The following is a 22,049-nucleotide window of genomic DNA, read 5'->3' on the forward strand; positions in this document are numbered from 1 at the left end:
TGAGTTCCTATGTAAGCTATAATTTTATTCTATTATGAGTGAGCATTGCTACTGCAGGCCTGGAACTGATTACTGTTTGCATATATCCAGCATCACCAGCCAAAGAGTCAAAGACCAAAGAGACTTCTCAGAACCTTACAAGGATTTCAAAATCACCTTGTTATTCTTTTCAGATTCCCCATTTTGTTGGGAAATTCTTTTCTCTTTCAGTTGTATCAGTATTCAAAGGCCAAGTTTATATTTTGAAAAGTAGTTGTAGATGTTAATTACCTTCACAGATAGTCGAAAACATAAAATCTCATTTTAAATTAACACCTATTTCCTGTCCTGGATATCCAAAAAAGTCCTTGATTAGGTCAGCATGAACTCTATTTGCACTTTTCTGAAGTGTATTTCAGACTTGGGGATTGACAGACCTTTGCTGGGAGGCTGAGAGCAAAGCTTTTGTGTGTTTTGTCTTGGTACTTGGCCTTAGCTGGAACAAGTACTTTCATTGTTTTTGGAATATTTCAATGCTTTATTTCTTCATCCCAGAAAGGAGAAATCCCAAAAATAAAAGAAATGAGAAGGAGATCAATTATTTAGAAAATTAAAAATATTAGAAGAAAATAGAAGATTTTTTTTCTTTAATTAAGCTAATGAGAGGTTGTGCTCTTCTGAAAATGCAAGCTGAAATTTCTATTTATTTCCTTTATAGAAGTTATATACTATTATTATGTTCTGAAAAGATGGGATAATTAGGAATTGAGATGTAAAAGGGATTGTACTGGCCAATCTGTACCTCTTCTGCCTTTCAATTCTTGCAAATAAATAGTTACTGGAATTGTAATTTGAAAAATTGAGAAAACTGTGGTGAACTAAGACTTCTTCTGTGCCAGTCACTTCCCTAAAAAGCACCATAATAAATTTTGGGTTGCCGTGGTCACTCATGCATTGGCTTTTATACTCTCTCCAGGAGTTTCATCAACAAAAATTAAAAAAAAATATTTTGAAGGCCATTGATCTGTCCATCTTTTTGCTGCTCTTAGATCATTTCTTGGTAGTTTCTGCCCCATGCAGGAACACTTCTTGCTGACAATAGCACTGCTGGTCTGGCAGCCACAAAAAGCAACTTCTTTAAGTGGTCTTGTGTGAAATTGCATGTCTCATTTTAAGCCTCCCTTAGCATAAAGTGCTTAATTGGCCTGTGTCTCTGGACTGGGTAAATGAATGCAAGTTCTGAAGATGTTACTTTGTTCTTCCCTCAGAGAGTATATTGAAGGTAATTGACTGGTTACAAAGAGTTAGAACAACTAGCCAAATTATCTCTAAAATACTGTGGAATAGCCATTTCTGAATTGTGAATTCTTTGATTTATTAGGTCAGATTTTTTGTCCTCTTTCCATGTCAGTGTCTCCCATTATCTTTTCCTGGTGGTCCTCCTAGAACTCCTTAGTTTTTGACTTGATCTTTTCAGGATGAGCCAGGTGAATTTATCTACAATATTTGTTACTTTCTAGAAATAAGGATACTACTGGAAAAATAAAAAGAAACTCTGTTGACTGTACTACCTTTTGATCACTGCCATTGTTCTTCAGATCATGCATTAATACCCAGCTATTGTTCAGCAAAATCAATTCCACCAATTACTGTTCTTCTGAAATTATTTGCTAAATCTTAATTTTCTATTCTCTGCTGCTACTGGCATGAGGTTCCTTAAAGCTGAGGGGAATTCGATTTTGACTGCTTTAGGAATTTTAGGAATCAGGCTGTTACTAAGTGATCTGATCTAGTGGAAAATATTCTTGCCTATGGCAGAGGGGTTGGAACTTAAAGGTCATTTCCAACCCAAGCCAGTCTATGATTCCATGATTCTGTGCTTTTACCAGCAGTACAAGTAGGAGCAGATGTATAAAAGACAAATAGTTCGTGCTCACCCTCCATGCACACACTGAGCATTTCAGTGGGGTTTACTTTCAGTCTAGCACTGGGTCCAGTCTGGCCTCATTGACTGAATGCCTGTTTGGAGGGCAGCTTTTGAGTTGCTTTTACGAAAAAAAAAGGCCAGGTAGCATGCTCTGAAATCATTCTACAGTGCAAAATTATGTACAGTAAGTGACGGTGAATGGGAGATTTGTTTCAAAAGCACTCCCCTGATCCAAACTAGAGCATTCCCACACATGGATCCTTTTGTACTTGGTTCAGACATCTCAGTAAATCCAATAATGGGCTCATCTGGATCAGCTGGTACTTAAATATTTCTGTGTATGTGGCCAAAATGCTTCTTAGGATCCCACTTGGACATGCTCTTTTCACATTAATGTCACCATTATTGTGGAGACAGTTGTAATTGCTGTTCTTGCAACTTATATTTATGTAGAAAAGTAATACCAGAGAAATTCAATTTAGAAATAAGGCACGAGCCAATTAATAGTGGAACAAAGTACCAAGTGAAGTTCTGCATTGTCTCGTTCTTGATGACTCCAAGTGGAGGTCAAATGAATTGCTGGAAAATATGCTTTTGTTAAACTGGTTACTGGCCCAAAATTAGGGCAACTGACTGAAATTTTGTGGTCTGTGGTATGTGGGAGGTCAGACTAGATGATCTAATTTTCCCTTCTGACTTTAAACTATATGAACTGAATGTGAGCAATTCCCCTGATTACAGGACACTTCTGGCCTTTGAAATCTGCAGGATCTGCCAGTTACCAGTAAAGAGCATTTGCTACTTTCCATCAAATCAAGGAATTAATTTCAGAATATCACATTTTTGTATCCTGCTTTATGATGTGTATAAGCAAGAAAAAAATCCCCCCTACCTATAGCATGATTTAGATTAGGCCAAAGGTGTATTGTAAACTTAGCCTTTGGTATTGCTTACCATAGCTGAGATTCAAAATCAGAGCTGAAATAGGACTTGGTTTTAGAGTTTCAGTGCCAGGAGGGTTAACGGGATATTGACAGCTTTAGGAATGAAATGTCAGGGAGGAAATTAGAGCAAACATGCATCATGAGCCAGCACACAGCATGGCTGGTTTCAATAGAGGCAGCAGATCCTCTGTAGTAACGCCCCCACTAATAGTGGCATTATCACTGCTTCCAGATGGCGTCAACAGAAACACACAGAGCTCTTGCAGGGACCTATAATTTATGCTGATCCCTTCCTCCTCTGGATTCACCCAGAAGGAAGGCAAGTGGTACCACAGCCAACTTTTCTTTTCTTTTTTTTTTTTTTTTTTTGCCAGGAAGTGTGGGGTGGGGCAGGATCACATCTGGGGGTCCCTGGGGCCCACCAACAGTGACTGCTCTGAGTCTTGGGATGGGTGCATCCACAGCTCTTCTTACCCACTTCCTTCTGATTTCACTCTGTCACTTGTATTGGGCTGGTCCATGCCCCAAATCAGAAGGCAAATTGCAGCTCCTTTACCCTCCTTTTAGATCCTCAATCTTCCCCTTCATTTTTTCTTTTTACTAAATCAACAGACAACCAGGTCTAGTGGAACATGTCCCTGCCCATGGCAAGGGGCTGGAATCAGGTCATCCTCAAGGTCCCTTCCAACCCAAACCATTCAGTGATTCTATGATTTTATTACCTAAGTACACGTGCATTCTAAATGAGTTTTACTCAACTACTGAAAAATCATCATTTTATCACAGATAAAAACTTAAAAAGCTGAGAAATGGAAGATGTTTCTAACTGTATTCTTGAAAAAGCATGTTCCTTGAAAAAATGGATAAAATGTGTTAGTCTTCACAGTAAATATGGATTTAAGCACATTTGAGATTTGAGAAGTTGATAAATAAGGTGTGTCTCCTAAAGAAGAAAACTGCAGCAAAATTAGTATTTGTGTACTAATTTGCACTATGAAGATGCAATACTGTGAAAAAGAATGTCTCATGCTTCAATGAGGTGATGCAAGGTTATGTTCAGAAAGATCAGATCTTAATGTTTCTCAAAAGTAGGAGATACAGATGGGAATCCTAAAAAAACTTTCTTCTTCACAAAATTCATTAAGAACTTTTACACTTCTCAGTTTATATCTCTGGGTTACCTCAGCAAAAATATATGTTTAAAAAGGTATCTACTTTTCACATTTAAGTGGATAAAAAGGAACAGCATGCATTACCAGTGCATTTCTTTGCCACGTCTGTCTTACACATTTTGGAGGAAGAAGTGGGAAAAGAAAGAAGGATCCAGTTGCTGCTAAGCTCTGTTTGGTTTTGAACTGTTTGGGTATTTCCAAAAGCCAACTCTGGCGCCTTAAATTTTGCTTTCATCAAGAACATGGTAATTCAAAATAGCTAGCTGAGTTTTGGTTAGTGTAGCAGCAGGTCTCTTCATATCTTTTTTTTTCCTCTTTTTTTTTGGTAAGTAAACACCCATGATTTATAGAATATTTTGTTTCAATTATTTTGACTTTGCCTTTCACCTCTTTGACCTAGAAAATTGAGAGTGCTTTAATAACCAGTGTCCTTGTTAGAAACTTATTATGTGGCTCTTTCTGGAACAGCAAGTCAAGTATGTGGCACAGTATAAGGAATTTCAATGTAATTTGTTTAGAGAGGCTGTTGCTTGACAAACCTTTTCTGAACAGGCTACATGGTAAATGAGAAATTGGAAAGTCTCAGAGCTGGGAAGGATAGTGGACAATAGATGCTTTCACTTCTGGTGCCTGTTCAAGTCCAATCTGTCAAAGACTGAAAATTGTTCCTTTTTCAAACTGGGCAAATGGCCTGTAGGTAAGTGGTTGGTTGACTCTGCCTGGTGCCTGATAAAATTTGCCCACAAGTCAAAATTGTCCCCCTGTTTGGCTCCCTGGCCCAGTCACTTCAAAAGCCAAAGCTGAATCTGCAGCTGCCTTTTCTTCCAGATCAGGACCAAGATGTTTTACTCATCTATCGTTTAATCTATTAATTTGTTTATTTGTTATATTTTGTTGTCCCCTTGTTTTCCTCTGTAACACCCGTTGGAAGTACCGCATGGAACACAGCAAAAAAAGCATAGTTTTATTGAGGATGAAAGAATTTCCTCCCCCAACAGAGATCAGTGGTTCACAGTGGGTCAGGATCAATGATTCACCACATCAACAGCACCCCTGGAGGAATAAATATCACCCCAAAACATTCTCTGCTGCAATATCTCTTCATTTGCTAAGGGCTCTGTAAGACTTAGTCATGCTTTCCAGGTGAATCATGCCCAGCTAAAGACATGTGAAGGAAATATGGAACAATTAAGTGACACTAAGTGACACCAATTTTTCAAGAATAAATAAGAGTTTGGTGGTAAAGATGGCTTGCCAGTTCATCCAGTCTCAGGAAACCTCATGTCACCATTTCTGGGATAGAAAGCCCAAACTTTCAGCAGGAGAATGTTCCCACAAAGGTGAAGTGGTTTTGAGCAATTTCTTCAATGGACTGGACACCAGTTGCTTCTCTCTGACACCAAGGTGGCAAGTGATCTTTTTTTTTTTTCCCCTCTTTCTTTCTTATTTCTTTCTCCTTAAGCAAACTGAATAATTACAGGGGGGAAAAAAAAAAGAGAAAAATATATGCTTCCTTTATATTTAATATCCAAGATTGGACTTCAGCTTGTGGGAAGTATGAAAGCTCCCCCAAGCTTTTGAGGGCTCTGTTGTGCCCTGAGTGACAACTGCTGGCTGCTCCAAATTAGTGTTTAGGATTCTCCTGCTCCTATTCCCAAGCACTGAGTTTCTCTCTTTGTGTGGGCAATGCCCTCTTTGGCAATGCCAAAATTCTTCATGTGTCCTATAACAAGAAGTAGATCTGTTTTTCTACAGTTTCTGCAACAACTGCAGATATATTTGTAGACCCCTAATGTGGTTGGGAGAGAATGAAGTAAATTTTGGATGGAATTATTTTAAGACACAGAAGCCCTTCGCTTCTGTACAGAGGAGATGATGTTGGTAAGAGACAAGGACCTGCAGAAATCAGGTTGGAAAGAAAACCAGCAGAGATAGGCTGGTCAAAAGCTGGTGGAAATAATGAGTTATGGAAAGATGGGAGAATGGGCTGGAAACCAAAGGGTGGATAAGCTGAACTGGAGGGCAAAGACAAATACATAGAAGGATAGATTTAATTAAAGTTAAGCACTTGAGTTGGTAATAAAGAACTAGGAAAAATGCTGTTGTGAGGAACAGGAAAAGGTGAACAGGAAAATATGATGAGAGAAAAAAATGAAAATTATTCTGTTTATTGGAGAATATCTTGTAGTTTCTAAGAAATTATTTAATAGTGGTGCACCTTTTAGAAAGCTGAGAAGGAAGGAATAGCGAAAAAGCAATGAAGAAACATTTAACTAGATATTATTTAAAGTTTATTTTTTAGTCTGTGTAAGCTTTCAGCCACATAGCTACTGGTGAAATGGCCAGCTAAGATCAGTAGCTGGTTTTAAATATCTCAGCATTAGAGTTTATTTTGTAGAAATGCTAGATATTATGTTACTATTGTGTAATAATATATAATAACCAATGGCAAAATATACCAACTATACCAACTAATATGTATGTATGTATATTACTAGGATTGGTTGGCATGAAAAAACAATGGTCCATTATAAATTAAATATAGACTTGCCCAGTTGGTCCCATACCTTCTCTAAAACCAAAAGCATAGGGAAATAGGCAAAAAGGATTTTTTTTTTTTAATCACAAACTCTATGTATGTTCAGGTTCTTATTTACTTTGAAGTTTACTTTTGAAATAAGGTAATTTTTTGGTTTGGGAAATGAGTGGATGAGAAGACAAAATGTCTCAATTACACGTTAAACCTTTAGAAAGTCACACCTGCATTCAAGACTTGAGTGTTAGAATAGCTCCAGTATCCAAAAAAGTATTTTATTTATAAATAAAAATTTATTAACATCCTAAGCTAGGGTGATGGACTCCTTGGCAAAATATGGGGCAACAGGCCAGTTCTCTACCCAGTGACTCTCTGTTTTCAAGACCTACCTGCAAACCTCTGTGTGCGACCATGTCCCAGTGTCCAAAAAATAGGTCTCAGTCCCACTAAAGTGCCTCAGATTCTTCTTCCCTAAAATTCATGATCTTATGTTAGAAAGAATTTTTCTTCCCACCCATTAGGATTTGAGGGAGAAGGTGTTGAGCCCACCAGTTGATACAGGATGATAATCTGCAGTAATCTCTACTGATTTAATCTATCATCTCCATTTCATCATTTTAGCATCTAAAACCTAGTCTGGTTTCTCTTGTCCACTTACTCCAGGGTTTTTGTGCCAGTGCACTGGTGAAACAGGAAGCTGAGGAGTCAAAATGCTCCCCATCAATGGGTGCAATGGAGTGTATTCATGCCCTGACAATGAAAATCAGCTCCTTCCTTGGCAGTGCGTGCTGCTGGAGGCTTCTGTGCGGTGTCATTTACAGCTGTGTTGTCTTTGTAGATTCCTGCCACGATGTGAGAACACTGATGAGTGGAGGGGGAAGGGACCAACCTTCCCCTTGCCATATGGGAAACATCTGTAATGGGCAGCAGGGCTCTCTCTAAAGAAATGTGTTGTCATTTCATAGTTTCCTCAAAGTGTTACATAGACAAAAGGTATCAGCTTGAATTTTTGCCAGCCTTGACTGTCCCAGCCTCTGGAGCAAGGCATTCACAGTAAAGCCAAAGTATTCTTTTAAATGAGACAGTCAGTAATGTTTTAAACTGTCTCACCCAAAAAAAATGTAACATCCACTGGAAAAGTATAGAGTAGTCAAAGTGCTCCAAAAATAAAACAAAAGAAACAATATAATGCTCTTTTATTGTGGCCCCTTAACTCTAGTCCTCTGAGAGCAGCGCTGATTGATGTTAGCGATGCAACCTAAAAATTCATGTCAATTACCCAAAACAAAATGCACATAAGTGACTTCAGGGTCTGATTTCAGTCCACAAAAGCCAGAAAATTCAGAGCTACTGGAGAGACGAAAACCTGGATTTCACATTCCCATCTTAACCAGCAGCCATTCTGCTGGGGGGAAAAGGAGAAACAAAGGAAAAAAGAGTTACACCATTACAATAAATAATGTGATGGAGACAACAGTTCTCTCTTTGCCAAAGCCTGAATCCACTGGGTCCCATTAGCTTTAAATCCAGGAACTGCAATGTGTTCTAGGTTTGGGGCTCAGTTATTTCCTTACCACCTTTCAGCTTTTTTAAAATATAAACTCCTTTATTGTTTTAGTTAACAATAACATTTAATGAGACCTCGCTAACTCTTCATTTACAGTAATTATTTAGTGTTCTTTTATTTCCAGCCACTGGAAGTGGGAATGTTGCTATAGCCCATGGTATCTATTTGATGGAATAATTGCACATCCAAATAGGATCAACTTTGCAGTCTCTGATAAATGAACATGCAGTAATCGAGATGTTCTGGTGTCAGCATGCAAACAAATCAAAATGTTCTAACATCAAAGAAGTACGTATGAAAAAACTTCCATACAGGATTTAAATATTCCTCAATGTTATTAAAAAAATATGGGCTGTGATATCATGAAATGCCCATGGTGGGGTTGCAAGCGAGTAATCCATCTCCCTATTCCTAAACCCATATTTAGTGACTGAACAATGGCAATCAGCCAGAAGAATCTCGTGGCCTGGCCAGTTGGTTTTCAGACAAGTATCACTTTTATAGATGTGCATATAAATGTGTGTCTCTTAAACTGGATACGAGGGGAAAAGATGAGATGCGGTAAAGAAGAAAAGAGTTTGATTGGATGGGTCAGACCACTGAGATATTGCTGATGGCATTGGTCTGTCCTTGCATTTTGAAATAAGTTTCATTTAAGTAACATGTGCCATAGGAAGTGACATGTGAAATTAGGTCTTGTAGAGGGGAGGGTATAGCATGAAGATTCTGAGTCAGCCAAGTTATTTGCTTCACAAAGTAAATATTATTTGCCCAGTCCCCACCCACAACCAATCAGTCAGAAAACTAAAAGGAATTTTTAGTGACTTCTCGGGAGGACATTTTGGAATCCTGTTATTCTCAGCAACCATCCAGTGTCCCTGGGGTTACCCATTTGCCCAAGATGTTAGGCAGGTAAGAAACAGGTAGACAGAAAGACATTTAGAAAGATTAAAGATAATTTGAGCTGTACATTGGAGAGACTTGAAGTCTATGTCCACTTGTGAACAGCTTTTCCAACATATGATTGTGAATGTAATATAATTTTAAAAGTATAATGTAATGAAAAGCTTTTCTTTCCTTGGGATCCCAAGTTCCTTGGCTCATTCTTGCAGCTCATAACTTGCCCACAACTCTCTGAAAGTGCAGTGAGGGCTCTCCCCTATGCAGGCTGCCCAGCACAGGAGCCTGCGAGGCTTTGGGCAGCATTCCCACACTCCCAATGTGCCACTGACATGGTTTGTGCTCTTCTGACCCTGCTAAACACAGGAAGGAGTTTATCTGTCCTGCAGGTAGGAAGTGCTGGGCAGAGCAGGCCCCAGGCATGCAGCGTGAGTGGTGGCCAGGAAGGGACTGCCCTCTTCACTTGTCCTAACTCACTCCTTTACAAACAAAGCCATCCCCAAGTCCAGCTCCTCATGTGCTCAGCATATTTCAGCACTGACATCAAATTGCAGGATATAGTGAGCAGGGCCACAATCACCCAGACCCAGTCAGGATCTGGTGTTTCTCACAAATCATAGAATCCTTTAGGGTGGAAAAGCTCTCTAAGATCATTGAATCCAATTGAATCCATTAACCCAGTGCTGCCAAGCCCAGCACTAAAACCAGTCCCCAGGTGCCACATCTACATATTGACTACTTCATTCTTGTTACCCATTTTTTCTTCTTCTATTTGTTTTGCTTATATTGAAGAAATCAGTCATTCATACTCCTTTCTTTTCCAAATCCTCATGCTTAAGTCTGGCTTGAATGGGATAAATATGTCATTACTTTGCTGAGACTGGCCCAATACTTAAATGGGTTGTGACTTAAGGGAGAAGCATCCTTCTGTGATTATCACCAATTACTAATGAAGTGTTAACTGTCCAGAGCAATTAACTGCTCTGCTTTGTATTTTTTACAGGCATATTGCATTCTTTGCATAAGGAGTAGGGCATCCTGCATGTCATTAAAGAATAAGCTTTAATATCCTAAATTATAAATGCTTGCCATCATCAAAAATCAAATACCTGTATCAATACAGGTATAATGGAATAATGTTTTAATTAAGGATGGAGCTTTGTTTTGAAGGATAGGGGCATTTGGCTTTCATACTTAGTGAACCATTTTTTAAGTTTGGATTTGATCCCAATTTTCAGAAGTTCAGGAGGGACCAGGAAACCTATTTTGATTCAGGGCTATTTCTAATATAAATGTCATAAAACCTGGTAGTGTGTAATAATTTATTCTGCTGCTAAAATATTGGTTTAACTGGTTAAACTGCCTCAGCACTTGGATTTTTTTCTCCAGTCTGTTGCAGAAATACATGTGAAAGATCGATTGGATGCCATTCTGCAGCCTAATCCTAGGTAATTTATTCAGTTTTACCTGAGAGAAAGCTCCAAATATATATATTCTTCTGGTTTTAATCAGTCTCTAACTACAATTGATTCAACTTTTGCCTGAATAAGGAGTGAGTAAAAACTGAGCAAGAGCCTCAAGATTTGGCTCTTATTCATTAACCTCAGGGCAGACTTCATTTTGTGTGATTTTTAAGCTATTAAAATGTTGGTTGGCTTCCATTTGAGCTCAAATTCCTAATATCACCAAATAATTATGTGTAGATGATGAAATGAAAAAACAGGCATGTAGTCTCCAAACACGTTTCAGTCTGGGTGGCTGAAATGGCTCATAACATTCAATGCATGAAAATGGGGTGGATTGAATAAATTAGCAGAATCACAAAAGGAAACCACTATAGGAAATAGTTTTACATGTGTAATCACTGGAATACTCTAGTGAATGTGTCAATCTGTACTAAATAAATATATTTGTTTATAGACATGTTCTGTATTAGCTTCCACTCTTTCACAGCACTTTGCCAAGCAAAATCCCACTAGAAGTAGGATGTTCGCACCCGAGTAGGAGTTTCTTGGATAAATATTTTTTCTATATTGAGACCAAAACCACTTCTACAAATTTCAGACTTTGATTGAAATAGTATATTTCTTTTGCCTCTTTTTTTTTCCTCTTTTTTTTTCCCCCCCCCCCCCCCCTGCCCATCTCCTTCACTGACAACCACTGATGCATTACCTTAACTCCTCTTACCTCCCACTGCTCCGGTGCGCCAGCGCCCCTCTGCAGACAGAGCACATCAGTCAGGGCTGATCAGGGCAAGAAGTGGCCACACCCCAGGGCTGCCACCAGCAAAGGGCCTCAGAGCCTGAGAAAATTCCTCTCTTCACAGACCTGAGCTGTTGGTTGGGCTCTCGTTTCCTCACTGAAATGCTCTGTTGACTCAGAGAGAGCAGGGGTGCTGTGCCCTCTGCAGAGAGCGTTTGCAAGATGCTTTCAGGAGGTGGGGGAGAAGTGTGTTGCAAAATGTTATTAGATGCTGCTTTTTGTTACAATTTCAACAGTTTTAAGGGGAAAATGTAGGTGAACTCTGTTGTTTTGCCCAAATAATTTAATTTCAAAGTAATGCCCACTCCTCCTATGCAATAGCTGCCAAATTCAGCATCCTTTTCTATACATCTAGTATTTTAGCCATTACAATGGAAGATAAAATGCAATGAAAATAATAATTGTGCCATAGTATACAATGCATTCAAAGTGCTGTGTATTAGCTCTGTAATCAAGCAATCCTCAAAAAAAGATTTTTAGTGAGTGATAGTATTTCTGTTTCAAAGGCAGGGGAAATGGAAGCTCAGAGGCACTAAGTGGTTTGTCTGAGGCCACACAGCAAGTAAGTGTCAGAGCTGGGAGCAGAGCCCAGCCCTGGCTCCTGCCCTTGTACTCAGACTGTACCACACCATATTGTTTCCAAATTAATTTGCTCTTTAGCTCCTATGCTGAGGTCATGAGCAGTGGTGACACAGAGGGGGAATTTAACCTCTTCTGTAACTTCCTACAGAAAAAACCCTGAGCTTCTACAGCAGTAGAAGTAAACCTTAAAAGATCAAATAAAGTCATCTCTGGAGACAGGGAGCCATCCAGGTTGGTTGGTGCTGAATTGCTCTCAGGCTGAATGAGTTTTTATTGTTAGTGGTATATTTTCACATGGGAGTGCTGTGACTGTGCAGTGCCCTGAGTCATAAACCAGAGGTTTCAGTGTCTAGTCATACCTAAAGTCTCAAGACTTCCGGTTTTAATTTAATTCTCAGACATAATAAAGTTCCCTGTGTACATTATTGTTGCCATGCACCTCAGGAAAGGAGAGTTTGACCCTTGAGCAATTCCAGGTGTTTTGAGCAGTTTGACGTGAAGCAGTAAAAATACAAGTGAACTAATTGCACTGCTCATGAGGAGATCAGGGACACTCAGGAACCACTGCATTTCCAGTGGGTGAGGGGATTGAGCTCTCCTAATTATGCTGGATTCCAACAGGTCATATCCACCGAGGTCTGGTGCCTCGTGGAGACCTGCTGTGTGCTTTGCCAGCAGTGTGTCCTGGGCAGACAGTTATGGGCCGTGAGACCCACAGCAAGAGGAACTTGCTGGATTTCAACTTTCTCCACAGGAGAAGCAGCTGATGCTGTCCAGGGAAGAGGGGTGATGGAGACCTGCTACAGGTTGTGCAGCCTGAGGGAAGGGATTCCTCTCCCTGACTGTGAGTGGAGAGCAGCGTGTGGTTGAGGCAGGGTTCAGAACAGGAATTTCTATTAGTGCGCAAAGCAGCGTCGCCTTTCCTCTGACAATTAAAAAGGGTTTCTTGCTCTCAGACAAATAAAGCCCATTAAAGCTGGTGGCAGTGATGGGAAAGACTTTGTGAAAATATGTTTGTTTTGCAAAGCTGGCTGCCAAGTATTGTTTTATAGTTCCGGTTTTTCCTTCTTTCTCCACTGTTTACAGTACCCTCTGAGAGACTTAAAATGATCCCTCTCTCCCCACCAATTTTGTTCTTTTTTCTCTTGGCAGACATTGGTACCCCACTCCCACACCCCAGTTCTTGCTGCAACAGAAGCCATGATCTTTTTGCCTTGTTTTTCTTTTTTACAATACCAGCCCAGCCCTGAGAGCAGCATTTTCTGGTTAACTGCAGCATTGCCGTTTTGGCCAAATGCACTGGAGGACAGCAGTACAAGCCCTACATTTTGTTCTCCAACCACTGGTGGTACTGCACAGGGTGTCTGAGAAATTAATCTGGTCCTTTTTTCCAGTAATCCTACATTTCCATCAGCCTTGAGAATGTAATTTATCCCAGAAGCAGAAAAGAGCAATAAAAAACTTGGGTAGTTGAGATCTAGACTATGTTCTTAAACAGACTTGGATGATATGTCCTGGATATGTCCCATTCCTGTACACAGCAGCCCAGTGTTACAAAATTATTTAAAAACTCTATGCCACTGGGAGATAAAACATCAACCAAAGCCCAGAGCTGACTTTGCTGGGAAGCATTTTGTTGATGGGTGGTTTATTGGAGTAGTGCTTTTATCAATGTGTGATGTTCATGGGCACTTACATGAAACCTTCTTGTGATCTCCAGCCCCTTCCTGAGGGCAGGGACTCCTGGCATGGACACTGCTGCTGTCCCTGGTGTGTCACCAGCCTGAGGACTCAGGGAACAGACCTGAGGAATGCAGCTGTTGGTGTTTCTTACACCTGGTACAGTGAAAGCTGAGGGACAGATAGGCTCAAGGCAAGAACAGAAGTGAAGACATCATGTCTGGTCACTCCAACCGTTCTGACAAAGCAAGATGAACCAACGACTTTGCTGTGGAAGGAGATAACAGAGGACATTACTAGTGTAAAAAGAATAATCAGAATAATGTGTTTCTAAAGGGGACCAGGACAAAGGGGTCAGAGTGGAAATTTTTTTTTTAATGTAGTGACCTATAAATACTGGTAAACTGGTGTCATAAACTGGGTCTGCTTTGCTGGCATAAGCAGAGTCCGTGTCACTCAATCCTCACAAATGGTTTCCTGGGATCTAGTGTAAGCACCAACGTGGTTGTGCTTCCAGGGGGACTGTTATGGTATGGATAAATGGATGCTGTAGCTCTCAGCACATTGGTCTGGCCTCATCATAAATGAAATCCATGAGATTTCATGGTGACAGCAGGGCAGATCAGCCAGAGCATCACACAAGTAAGTCTGTAACGTGCTAAACCTGGGTGTCCATAGATAACATATTTGGGGTGTGTTATTCATTACTGACCATGTACAAGATATTACTTATATAACACGCTGCCTCATCCTTTGAATTATATCAGATGTCTGTGCTTTGGCTACTGATGGGTTTGTGGAATTAGAGCCTTCAGTGCTATTGTTCTAAATTGGAGGGAGAATTATCCATTATATTTCTTTTGTAACATGGATGCACTTTTGATAAAGACACTTTATATCCACACAAATTTATTTAAACTTAAACAGAAGCAATTCATTCTAAACAACACATGGATTTTCTTTTTCAAACAATGTTGCTTATACTTTGCCTCTTAAACTAATTATTATTTTAATCTCTAAATAAGTTGACACTTTGCATGTGGTTTGTCTCTTCAGGCTGGGATAAATTAGAGGAGCAACCTTTTAATCATAGGCATTTTAATCTGAATGTTTTTATGTACAAAGAGTTATGAATCTGTCCAGGGTGACCTGTTTGATATTATGGCAAGCTAATGAAATTTCAAAGTTAACATTTCCCAAATAAAATGGAAAGAAGAGACAGGGAGAAAAGGAGCAGATTCAAAATTAGAGAATATTGGTAGTTTATGGGTTCCAGGTTATTTGGAATGGAATGAAAGTTAATGCTACATCCTTTTTTCCATCCTGCCAGCCAGTGTCTGATCCAAGAATGTCTCTTATTTAAAGAGCAGGGCTCCCTCCACTGTTCTTAAATAAAGGCTCTCACTGTCTGAGATCCAACTCTCCCCAGTTTTCACAGTAACATTGTAAGGGTGCGTGAAGAGAATTATTTAATGGAAAGAAGTTTTGCATATGATTCCCTTATCACAAACCTGCTCAAGTCATATGGTTTGATTTACATTTATGCAAATGTCAGAGAATAGAGTAAAATTACCCAAGGCAGAAAGGACTGTGGCATGTCACAAACAAGATGTGCCTATTTGCATTTATGTTTGCTAATGAAGTTCAGCCAGGGCTTGCTCTTTGATTTGGATGTCTCTGTCTGCCATTCCATTTTATGCACTGTAATTAAACCACTTGCCCACACACATACAAGGAGGACACCAAGAAAGGGAGATTTCAAGTTTAATAAGTGCTGTTCTGTAACTCTCTTAAACAGGGCTTATAATTCAGGATTTAACATCTCTAAGTGATACAACAGGCCTGCAGTGTGACATTGTGCTTAACTTTAATGCAAGGAGAACTGCAGACTTAAACCAATGTAGGATTTGGCCCAATAAACTTTGATGTCTCAGGTGCCCGCTGGAGATGTTTTACCCCAGACTTTCCAAATTTTATCCCAAATAAAAATTAAGCCTCAGCCCACTCAAAAATCACAGCTGTTTCTTTCTCCTGCCAAAATTATTCTTTCTCATCATGCTACAGCTGTGAAATCATGCACTAGTGTAAATTGTTAACTGGAAACCATTTCTAGCTGAGGTGCCTATTCAGAAGTCTTGGTATTCTGATCTTCTCTGTTCTTTCATTGAGGAGTACTCAGACATCTTCATGTTTGGCTGGGACTTGTTTCTGTAAATCATAGAATCACAGGCTGGTGTGGGTTGGAAGGGCCCTTAAAGATCCTCCAGTTTCCACCCCCTACCATGGTCAGGGATGCATTCCACTGTCCCAGATTGTTTCAAGCCACATCCAACCTGGCCTTGGACACTTCCAGGGATGGAGCAACCACTACTTCTGTAGTGGTTGGATGGTGGGCAACCTGTGCCAGGGCCTCACCACCCTCACAGGGAGCAATGTCTTCCTAATATCCAATCTAAACTTAATCTCTTTCAGTTTAAAACAATCTTCCTAGTCCTAAATTGCTAACAAACACAATTATCTGTCCCTTAAATTGTCCTATGAACCCTGTGAACTCCTCTGTAAGCTGTCCCATTTTATAAGACCTACTGTGAAGACAGGAATTTTGCTACCCTTTTCTTGGAGTGGTTCTTTTTGGTCCTTCATAATGACACTACAGGACTGCCACTACAGGAGAGAAATGGGACCAAAAACAAAGAGAGTAGAAAATGGATGATTTTTCATGAAATTTGAGGATTTTCTTTGCCAAGTTGCCTTGTTCCATGCTGTCTTTTTAAGCTGTTAGTTTTTCCTTCTTTCACCAAACTAAGGGCAAAGCAAGATGTTGCTTTTAGGCAACTGACAGCAGTGAGCACTGCCCATTTTTTCTTGCTTCATTGTACCGCCTTTCAGATTGCTGGAAAAAAGCCTGCCTTCATTGATTAAATAATGGTAGTGTTGCCAGAGAGGATCCGGTGTTAGAATCCAAAGTGCTTTGACAACTTGAAGGAGCAACATTTCCAAGGGAGCATTCCTAAATAGAAAATGCCTGAGCAGGTACTTGGGGTAGAATTGTAGAATGGTTGGGGTTAGAATTGTAGAATGGTTGGGGTTAGAAGAGGTGTTAAAAATCTGGTTCTAACCCCACTGCCATGGGCAGGGATGGACCCACTAGGTCACGGTAGGAGTGGGAAGCAAGGACCAAGAAGCAAAATCATCACAACTCTGCCCTAAATGGGAGCAGGTGGTAAGAGAGGCCTGGACAAGATGAAGGTCATGTTTCTGCTTTCACATTGACACAGCCTGTGCAGCCTCTAGCTCTGGTTGGCAGCAATCTGTCCTTCTACCTTCAAGGAGGTCAGAGAAAAGGAAGAAAAATCTTTTCATGTGCTATCAAGGAGCAGGAAGAGTTTCTGTGAGAGCTAGATTAGTCAAATAAGGTCAGATCAACCTTTCAGGACATGGAAGCCATTCTGGGAAGGCAAACTGTTTAATTTGTGCCAGGTTAGGTGATTCCCCATGTCTGAAAGTTGGTCTCTTGACCACTTCTGCACATATTGGGTACAGCAAGAGTCTTAAAGAACTTCAGCCACAGCAGGAAAAGTCAAAGCACAGCCTGGTAGTAAATTTTAAGAGAGAACACACGGAAAATTTGGATGCAGTAGACACTTTTCCAAAAAGGGCTCCAGGAGGAACCATGGGCTTATGTTGTCTCTTTACAGCAAGACATATCCAGCAAAATGGATACAGCTATTTTAATCCCACATCAAGAGCCTGCATCATCCTCTATCTGTAATTCTGAGCCAAATAATCATATTTTAAAAAAATTAAATGTGGATGCTGCCAAAGTGGCATAAAGCACCCAGAAGTGTCATCCAAACCCTCTAAATTATCTCCAACCACATTAAATGTCTGCCACATACATCTAAACTCTTGCAGGGGCGCATGCACATGTGAGTTATATGAAAAACATCTTGCTGTTTCTCTTCATAATTCTTGGCATGTAAAGATCTGTCTTTCAGTATCACAAATTCAGCTGTATAGATCTTAAAGATATCTGGTATAACTCAGAAAGATGGGATGTCTGTAAAATACTTTTACTCTGCATAAAAGCATTTTGGAGGTTAACCTTTATTATCTAGTAATGTATCAAAATGAGAATGAAGTGTTATCTTGTTATGGAATGGGATGAATCAAACTCCCTCCTCTGAAATACGGATTTTCAAAACAGTTACCTTTATGCTGAAGTTGAAGGTATGAATGGTTTCTGGGTAAAATGGTTCAATTTATGGCTAAATTCCATAACGAAACTTACATATATCAGAATCACTTTGTCTGGCTTGGGAAGGAAAAAATGTGTTGTTTTCATTATTGCTGAACTTCATAATGGCTTCAGGAATATTTTTGGTCGTTTCCAAAGAAAGTGAACTTCAGGCAGAGATTAAAGCAGAGGAAATTTCAGCCCAAGGGCAAATGTTTCAGAAAGTTTAAAGTATGTGAAAGGGGGAGTGAAGTAGGAAATAGTTTTCAATCCTAACTATAGCCACACTTGTTATAATATATGACTAAATATAGACCAGTGGGTGTGCCCAACTCTCCAAAGGTGTTGTCCTGCCTGCCATGAACTGGATTCTGAAATGACCTTTGCAGGGATGTAACTGGCTGTACAACACTGCCCATGTTGGAAAATGTTAAACTTCATTATTTCCCAGGTGAGCCCAGCCAAGCCCAACTTTGCTTCACAACCAAAATTCCTTTCACGAAATTCAACCTTTTATCTTTCATGTAGATCCAGCTTTGTACTCGGGATCATTTGTCTCCAAGCAAACTGCACAGTAGTCCTGAATGTTTTGTTTATGTGTTAAAGGTTGTCACTTGGGTTATAAAGCCCTGTGAAACTATTGGGGTCAAGCAGCTAAAAGCATTACTTTTGTTTCGACTTCCAAATGCCAGCCATAATGGTTTGGGCAAGCTGAACATCCAAACTGCCTTGGACTTTCTGCTTGTGGTTGTGGGAATATGTTGGATCCTTTCAAAATTATTGGCTAGTCTGTCTTGGGCATTTCATGTTTGGTTATAGAGTCTTTGGATTGATTCTGTGTTTTGTTTGTGGTGATACTGTCATGTCTTGGCTGTATATCCCAGAGCTGATATAGCTCTTTGACTTCAATGCCATATGCTGCCAGATCTCCAGACTGAAGTATGGTGTTAGTGTAAAGGATGCTGTAATGAACATCTTGTACATATTTCCTTTTGCATATTCACTGTCTGTAAAATGTCTCTCTGAATACATCCTTTTTGGTTTTGAAATGGTTTCTTTACAGTTCAATATAAATGCTATTTATATCCAAAGTTGTTTGAGGTTATCCTTTACTCCTAATGTTACTCTAATTCTAGTTTAAGAGAGGAGAAATTGATCTGGCTGAAATTAATTAGGAAATTGGTAGAGCCACTAAAAATGGTGTTTATATATGGCACTTCCTAAGTACTTTGACTGAAGAGGTACAAAATAAATCTGACGAAGCACTAGCTATAATGAAATAGATGAATACATTTTCATTTTTAAAACAGGATGGCTGCTGAAGGTGAACCAAATAAAGCAAAACTATTTAAATTCCTTTGCTTTTTAAAAGATATTGTTAATAGAAAAAAAAGAATTTTTTAAACAGAGAATATCTCCTTACATTATAAGGTTTTTAGTGGCATTAAAAGGTATAGTTTCCTATATTGATTTGGAAAGAGCTGTTAAAAATGCATGAAAGGTATTTTAGGGAGACGGTGTCACAGGATATTTTAAAATTATTTTCTCAAGTGCCACTTAACTCTTGTGCTCCTTTACCATTGGAAACACATCATCCTAGGTTACAATATATGGGATATCTAATTATTTCCTACTGACCAAAGAGTCTTCAAGATTAATTTGGTTTGGAGTGTTGGGGATTATACCAGTGTCTATTTATATAACTTTAGACTCAGACTATAAATTAAATTTGGAAAACTGTAATTCAATAATTTATATAATATTCAGGCAGTTTAGAAATGTTTCTTGAACATGGTGAATAGAGAATATGTGCTTATGAAGGACAAATAGATTCAGCATAATGGTGTATTTTTGGCCTCATCTATTTTGCAGGCAATTAACAAAGGAGGATGTTACATTTTTGCCTATCTCTTGCTCTCCTGAAATAGAGTCACTAACCACTTGTTAACCACACTGATTTTTTAATAGACAAAGTGGTTGCTTACAGCTTCCCCACCAGAAATGTTCAGATTAAGCACACTATTAGATTGCAGCCAGAATAGCCTACAAGACAGGAAGAAAGCCTTGCCTTTCTCTCTGCCTCCTTCCCTTGTTTAAGCTGATGTGATAATTCACTGCAGATTTTCTCTTTCCCTGACAGAGTGCCTACCGCAGGAACGGGATGACTTTTCTCGCCTGCTGATGTGGATGTGGCTGCAGCAACAGGAAAGACAGTATTATATTAAGGTGATTTTCTTTCCCCCTCCATGGAAGGAAAAAAATACAAGCTCCAATGTCTCCATGTACCAGTGAGTGGGCTGGTTTGTTGTGACTATCTGCTGGCTGTCTCTGTCTCCTTTTCCAGCCCCCTCAATCGTTATTCTTGTTTACTAGCTGGAACATTTAGCTAATTAATGGCAGGATGTTTGGGATAGGGTGTAGGTGGACAAGAATGCAGCTCAGACAATGCTGGAGTTTGCAGGGGACTTTCTGACTGCCATGTCATTTTTATTTAAGTGTCTGGAAGTCTGTATGTTCTCCAAAAAATGTTTTTTTGTAAAGCAGGATAGGGCAGGAAGAGGCCAGAGATAGACTGGGTTGTGTTGGTTCATTAGGTTGTATAAAGGTTAAGTAGTTTTCTTTGCAATTTTTACAAAAAGAAAAACTTTTTCCCTCTATTTTCTACTACTTCCCACTTGTTTCTCTCAATTAATATAAGTGTTCACAGAGTATAAACCAGTTTAATCCAGTGAGATAATTTTGATGACAGGTATACCAAGTTTGGATGCAAAGATACTCAGGAAAAGTTCAGGTAAACTCAACTTCACCAGTTAGAGACTTGGTTTTTAGCAGGCCCAAAGATGAGCTAAGTGTTCACACCCAAATTTTCGATATTGGCATCTCCTAAGGTTTGAGCCATCATTGTCCAATATCAAAGAAAACCTTTGCAGTGACTTGGCACTGGATTGGGCCCCTATTTGGAAAAATACATTCTAAAGTGTTTCAATAACTGTGTCTGCCTCAGTGGTTGTAGGCAAGGGCTTAATGTTGTGTACTTGCTCAGCATTTGCTGCAGGAAGCAGATGTTGTCCCTGTTGTTGACAAAGGCAGCATTACTGTTGGATTTGGTTAAAGAAGAAACCAGCCCTTTTTACCTTTTTTTTAAAATATATTTTAGCTAACGTTGTTTGTTTTCAAGATTTTTTTTTTTTTAATCTCAGTCCCTGCCTCTATGCTTGTTCCCATCCCTTAGCTCCTCCAGCCTTTGCTGGCCTCACAAACACATTCATTTCTTCCCATAAAAACTGTACAAATATAGAGCTAACCACGATGATGCTTGAGCAGAGAAAAGGGCTCCTGCTTCAGCCTGTCACCAGGATCTGCTGGCACATCCTGCTGGTGTCCCTGTGGTACCCACAGGTCAGGGGTCTTCTTCAGCTGCCCAGAGCTCAGGCTTGGAATCCAGGTTAAGCCTCAAGTTAATACAGAACACTCAAGGGATCAAGAGAACAGCAAAATATTTTATATAGTGCAGCCATCCTCCTCCTTTGTGCTTAGTATGTGAGGTCTTAATTTTCACTCCTGCTCTGTGCTCTTGTGGTCATTTGTAGGTGGTTTTGTTGTCCTGCCCTCCTGGACCTGCTTGCAAAAACTTTAAATATATGTATATTTTTTAAATAAATGGAAAAAATGTCTCTTTGCCACCAAAATATTGTAAAAGTGAATGTTGTACGTCCAATATTGCTGGCGTTCATAAATTGCTTTTTTCTTTTATCTGCTTATGCTTTTGTTTTCTGGAAATTTTCTGTGTGTAAAGGACTAAAAGCAATGTGTAAAATGTATTAAATGAGGGAAAGGGGAAGTTTTCTGATGTTCCATTTGTGCTTTTTGAAATATATGATTAAACTTTTCTTTTTATCATCACTCTTTATTTTTGTTGGCATCCTTAACCATGGAAAATTATATGCTTGCTGTAAAGATCCAGACTTTTTTAAAAGGACACCAGCATTTATTGTATTTAGTTTCGATCTGCAGGGATACAGACAGAAGAAACCATTTCAGGCACTGGGTACTGGAATCAAAATTCCTTCTGTTGCTGTCTCTCTCCCAGATTTTACATTTTAAAATATGCATAAGCAGGAAAAATACTGGCACTTATTTTTTACTGGTCTCCTTAAAGTCCCAGAGAATGAAGACTCAACATACATTTCTCTCAGAAATATGACAGATCATGTTTTTGTTGGTCTGCTGTGTGTTTGTCTATCTTGAACAGCCTGACAGGCA

At 39.4% G+C, this 22,049-nt stretch overlaps 1 protein-coding gene across 2 annotated transcripts in view; it reads left to right on the plus strand.

The window, feature by feature from the left end:
• Nucleotides 1-21,689, plus strand: part of SUPT3H (SPT3 homolog, SAGA and STAGA complex component) — a 254,945-nt gene extending 233,256 nt beyond the window's left edge. For both annotated transcript variants that reach the window (XM_071447257.1, XM_071447268.1), the window contains exon 12: nucleotides 19,927-21,689. In XM_071447257.1, the coding sequence (XP_071303358.1) occupies nucleotides 19,927-19,968 (42 nt within the window). In that variant the 3' untranslated portion in view covers nucleotides 19,969-21,689. The remainder of the gene's footprint in view (nucleotides 1-19,926) is intronic.
• Nucleotides 21,690-22,049: the final 360 nt, after the last annotated feature.

Source organism: Agelaius tricolor, unplaced genomic scaffold (assembly GCF_023055355.1).
Source record: "Agelaius tricolor isolate 1412-34295 unplaced genomic scaffold, bAgeTri1.0.p SCAF_1, whole genome shotgun sequence".
In the NCBI taxonomy this organism is placed as follows: Eukaryota; Metazoa; Chordata; class Aves; order Passeriformes; family Icteridae; genus Agelaius; species Agelaius tricolor.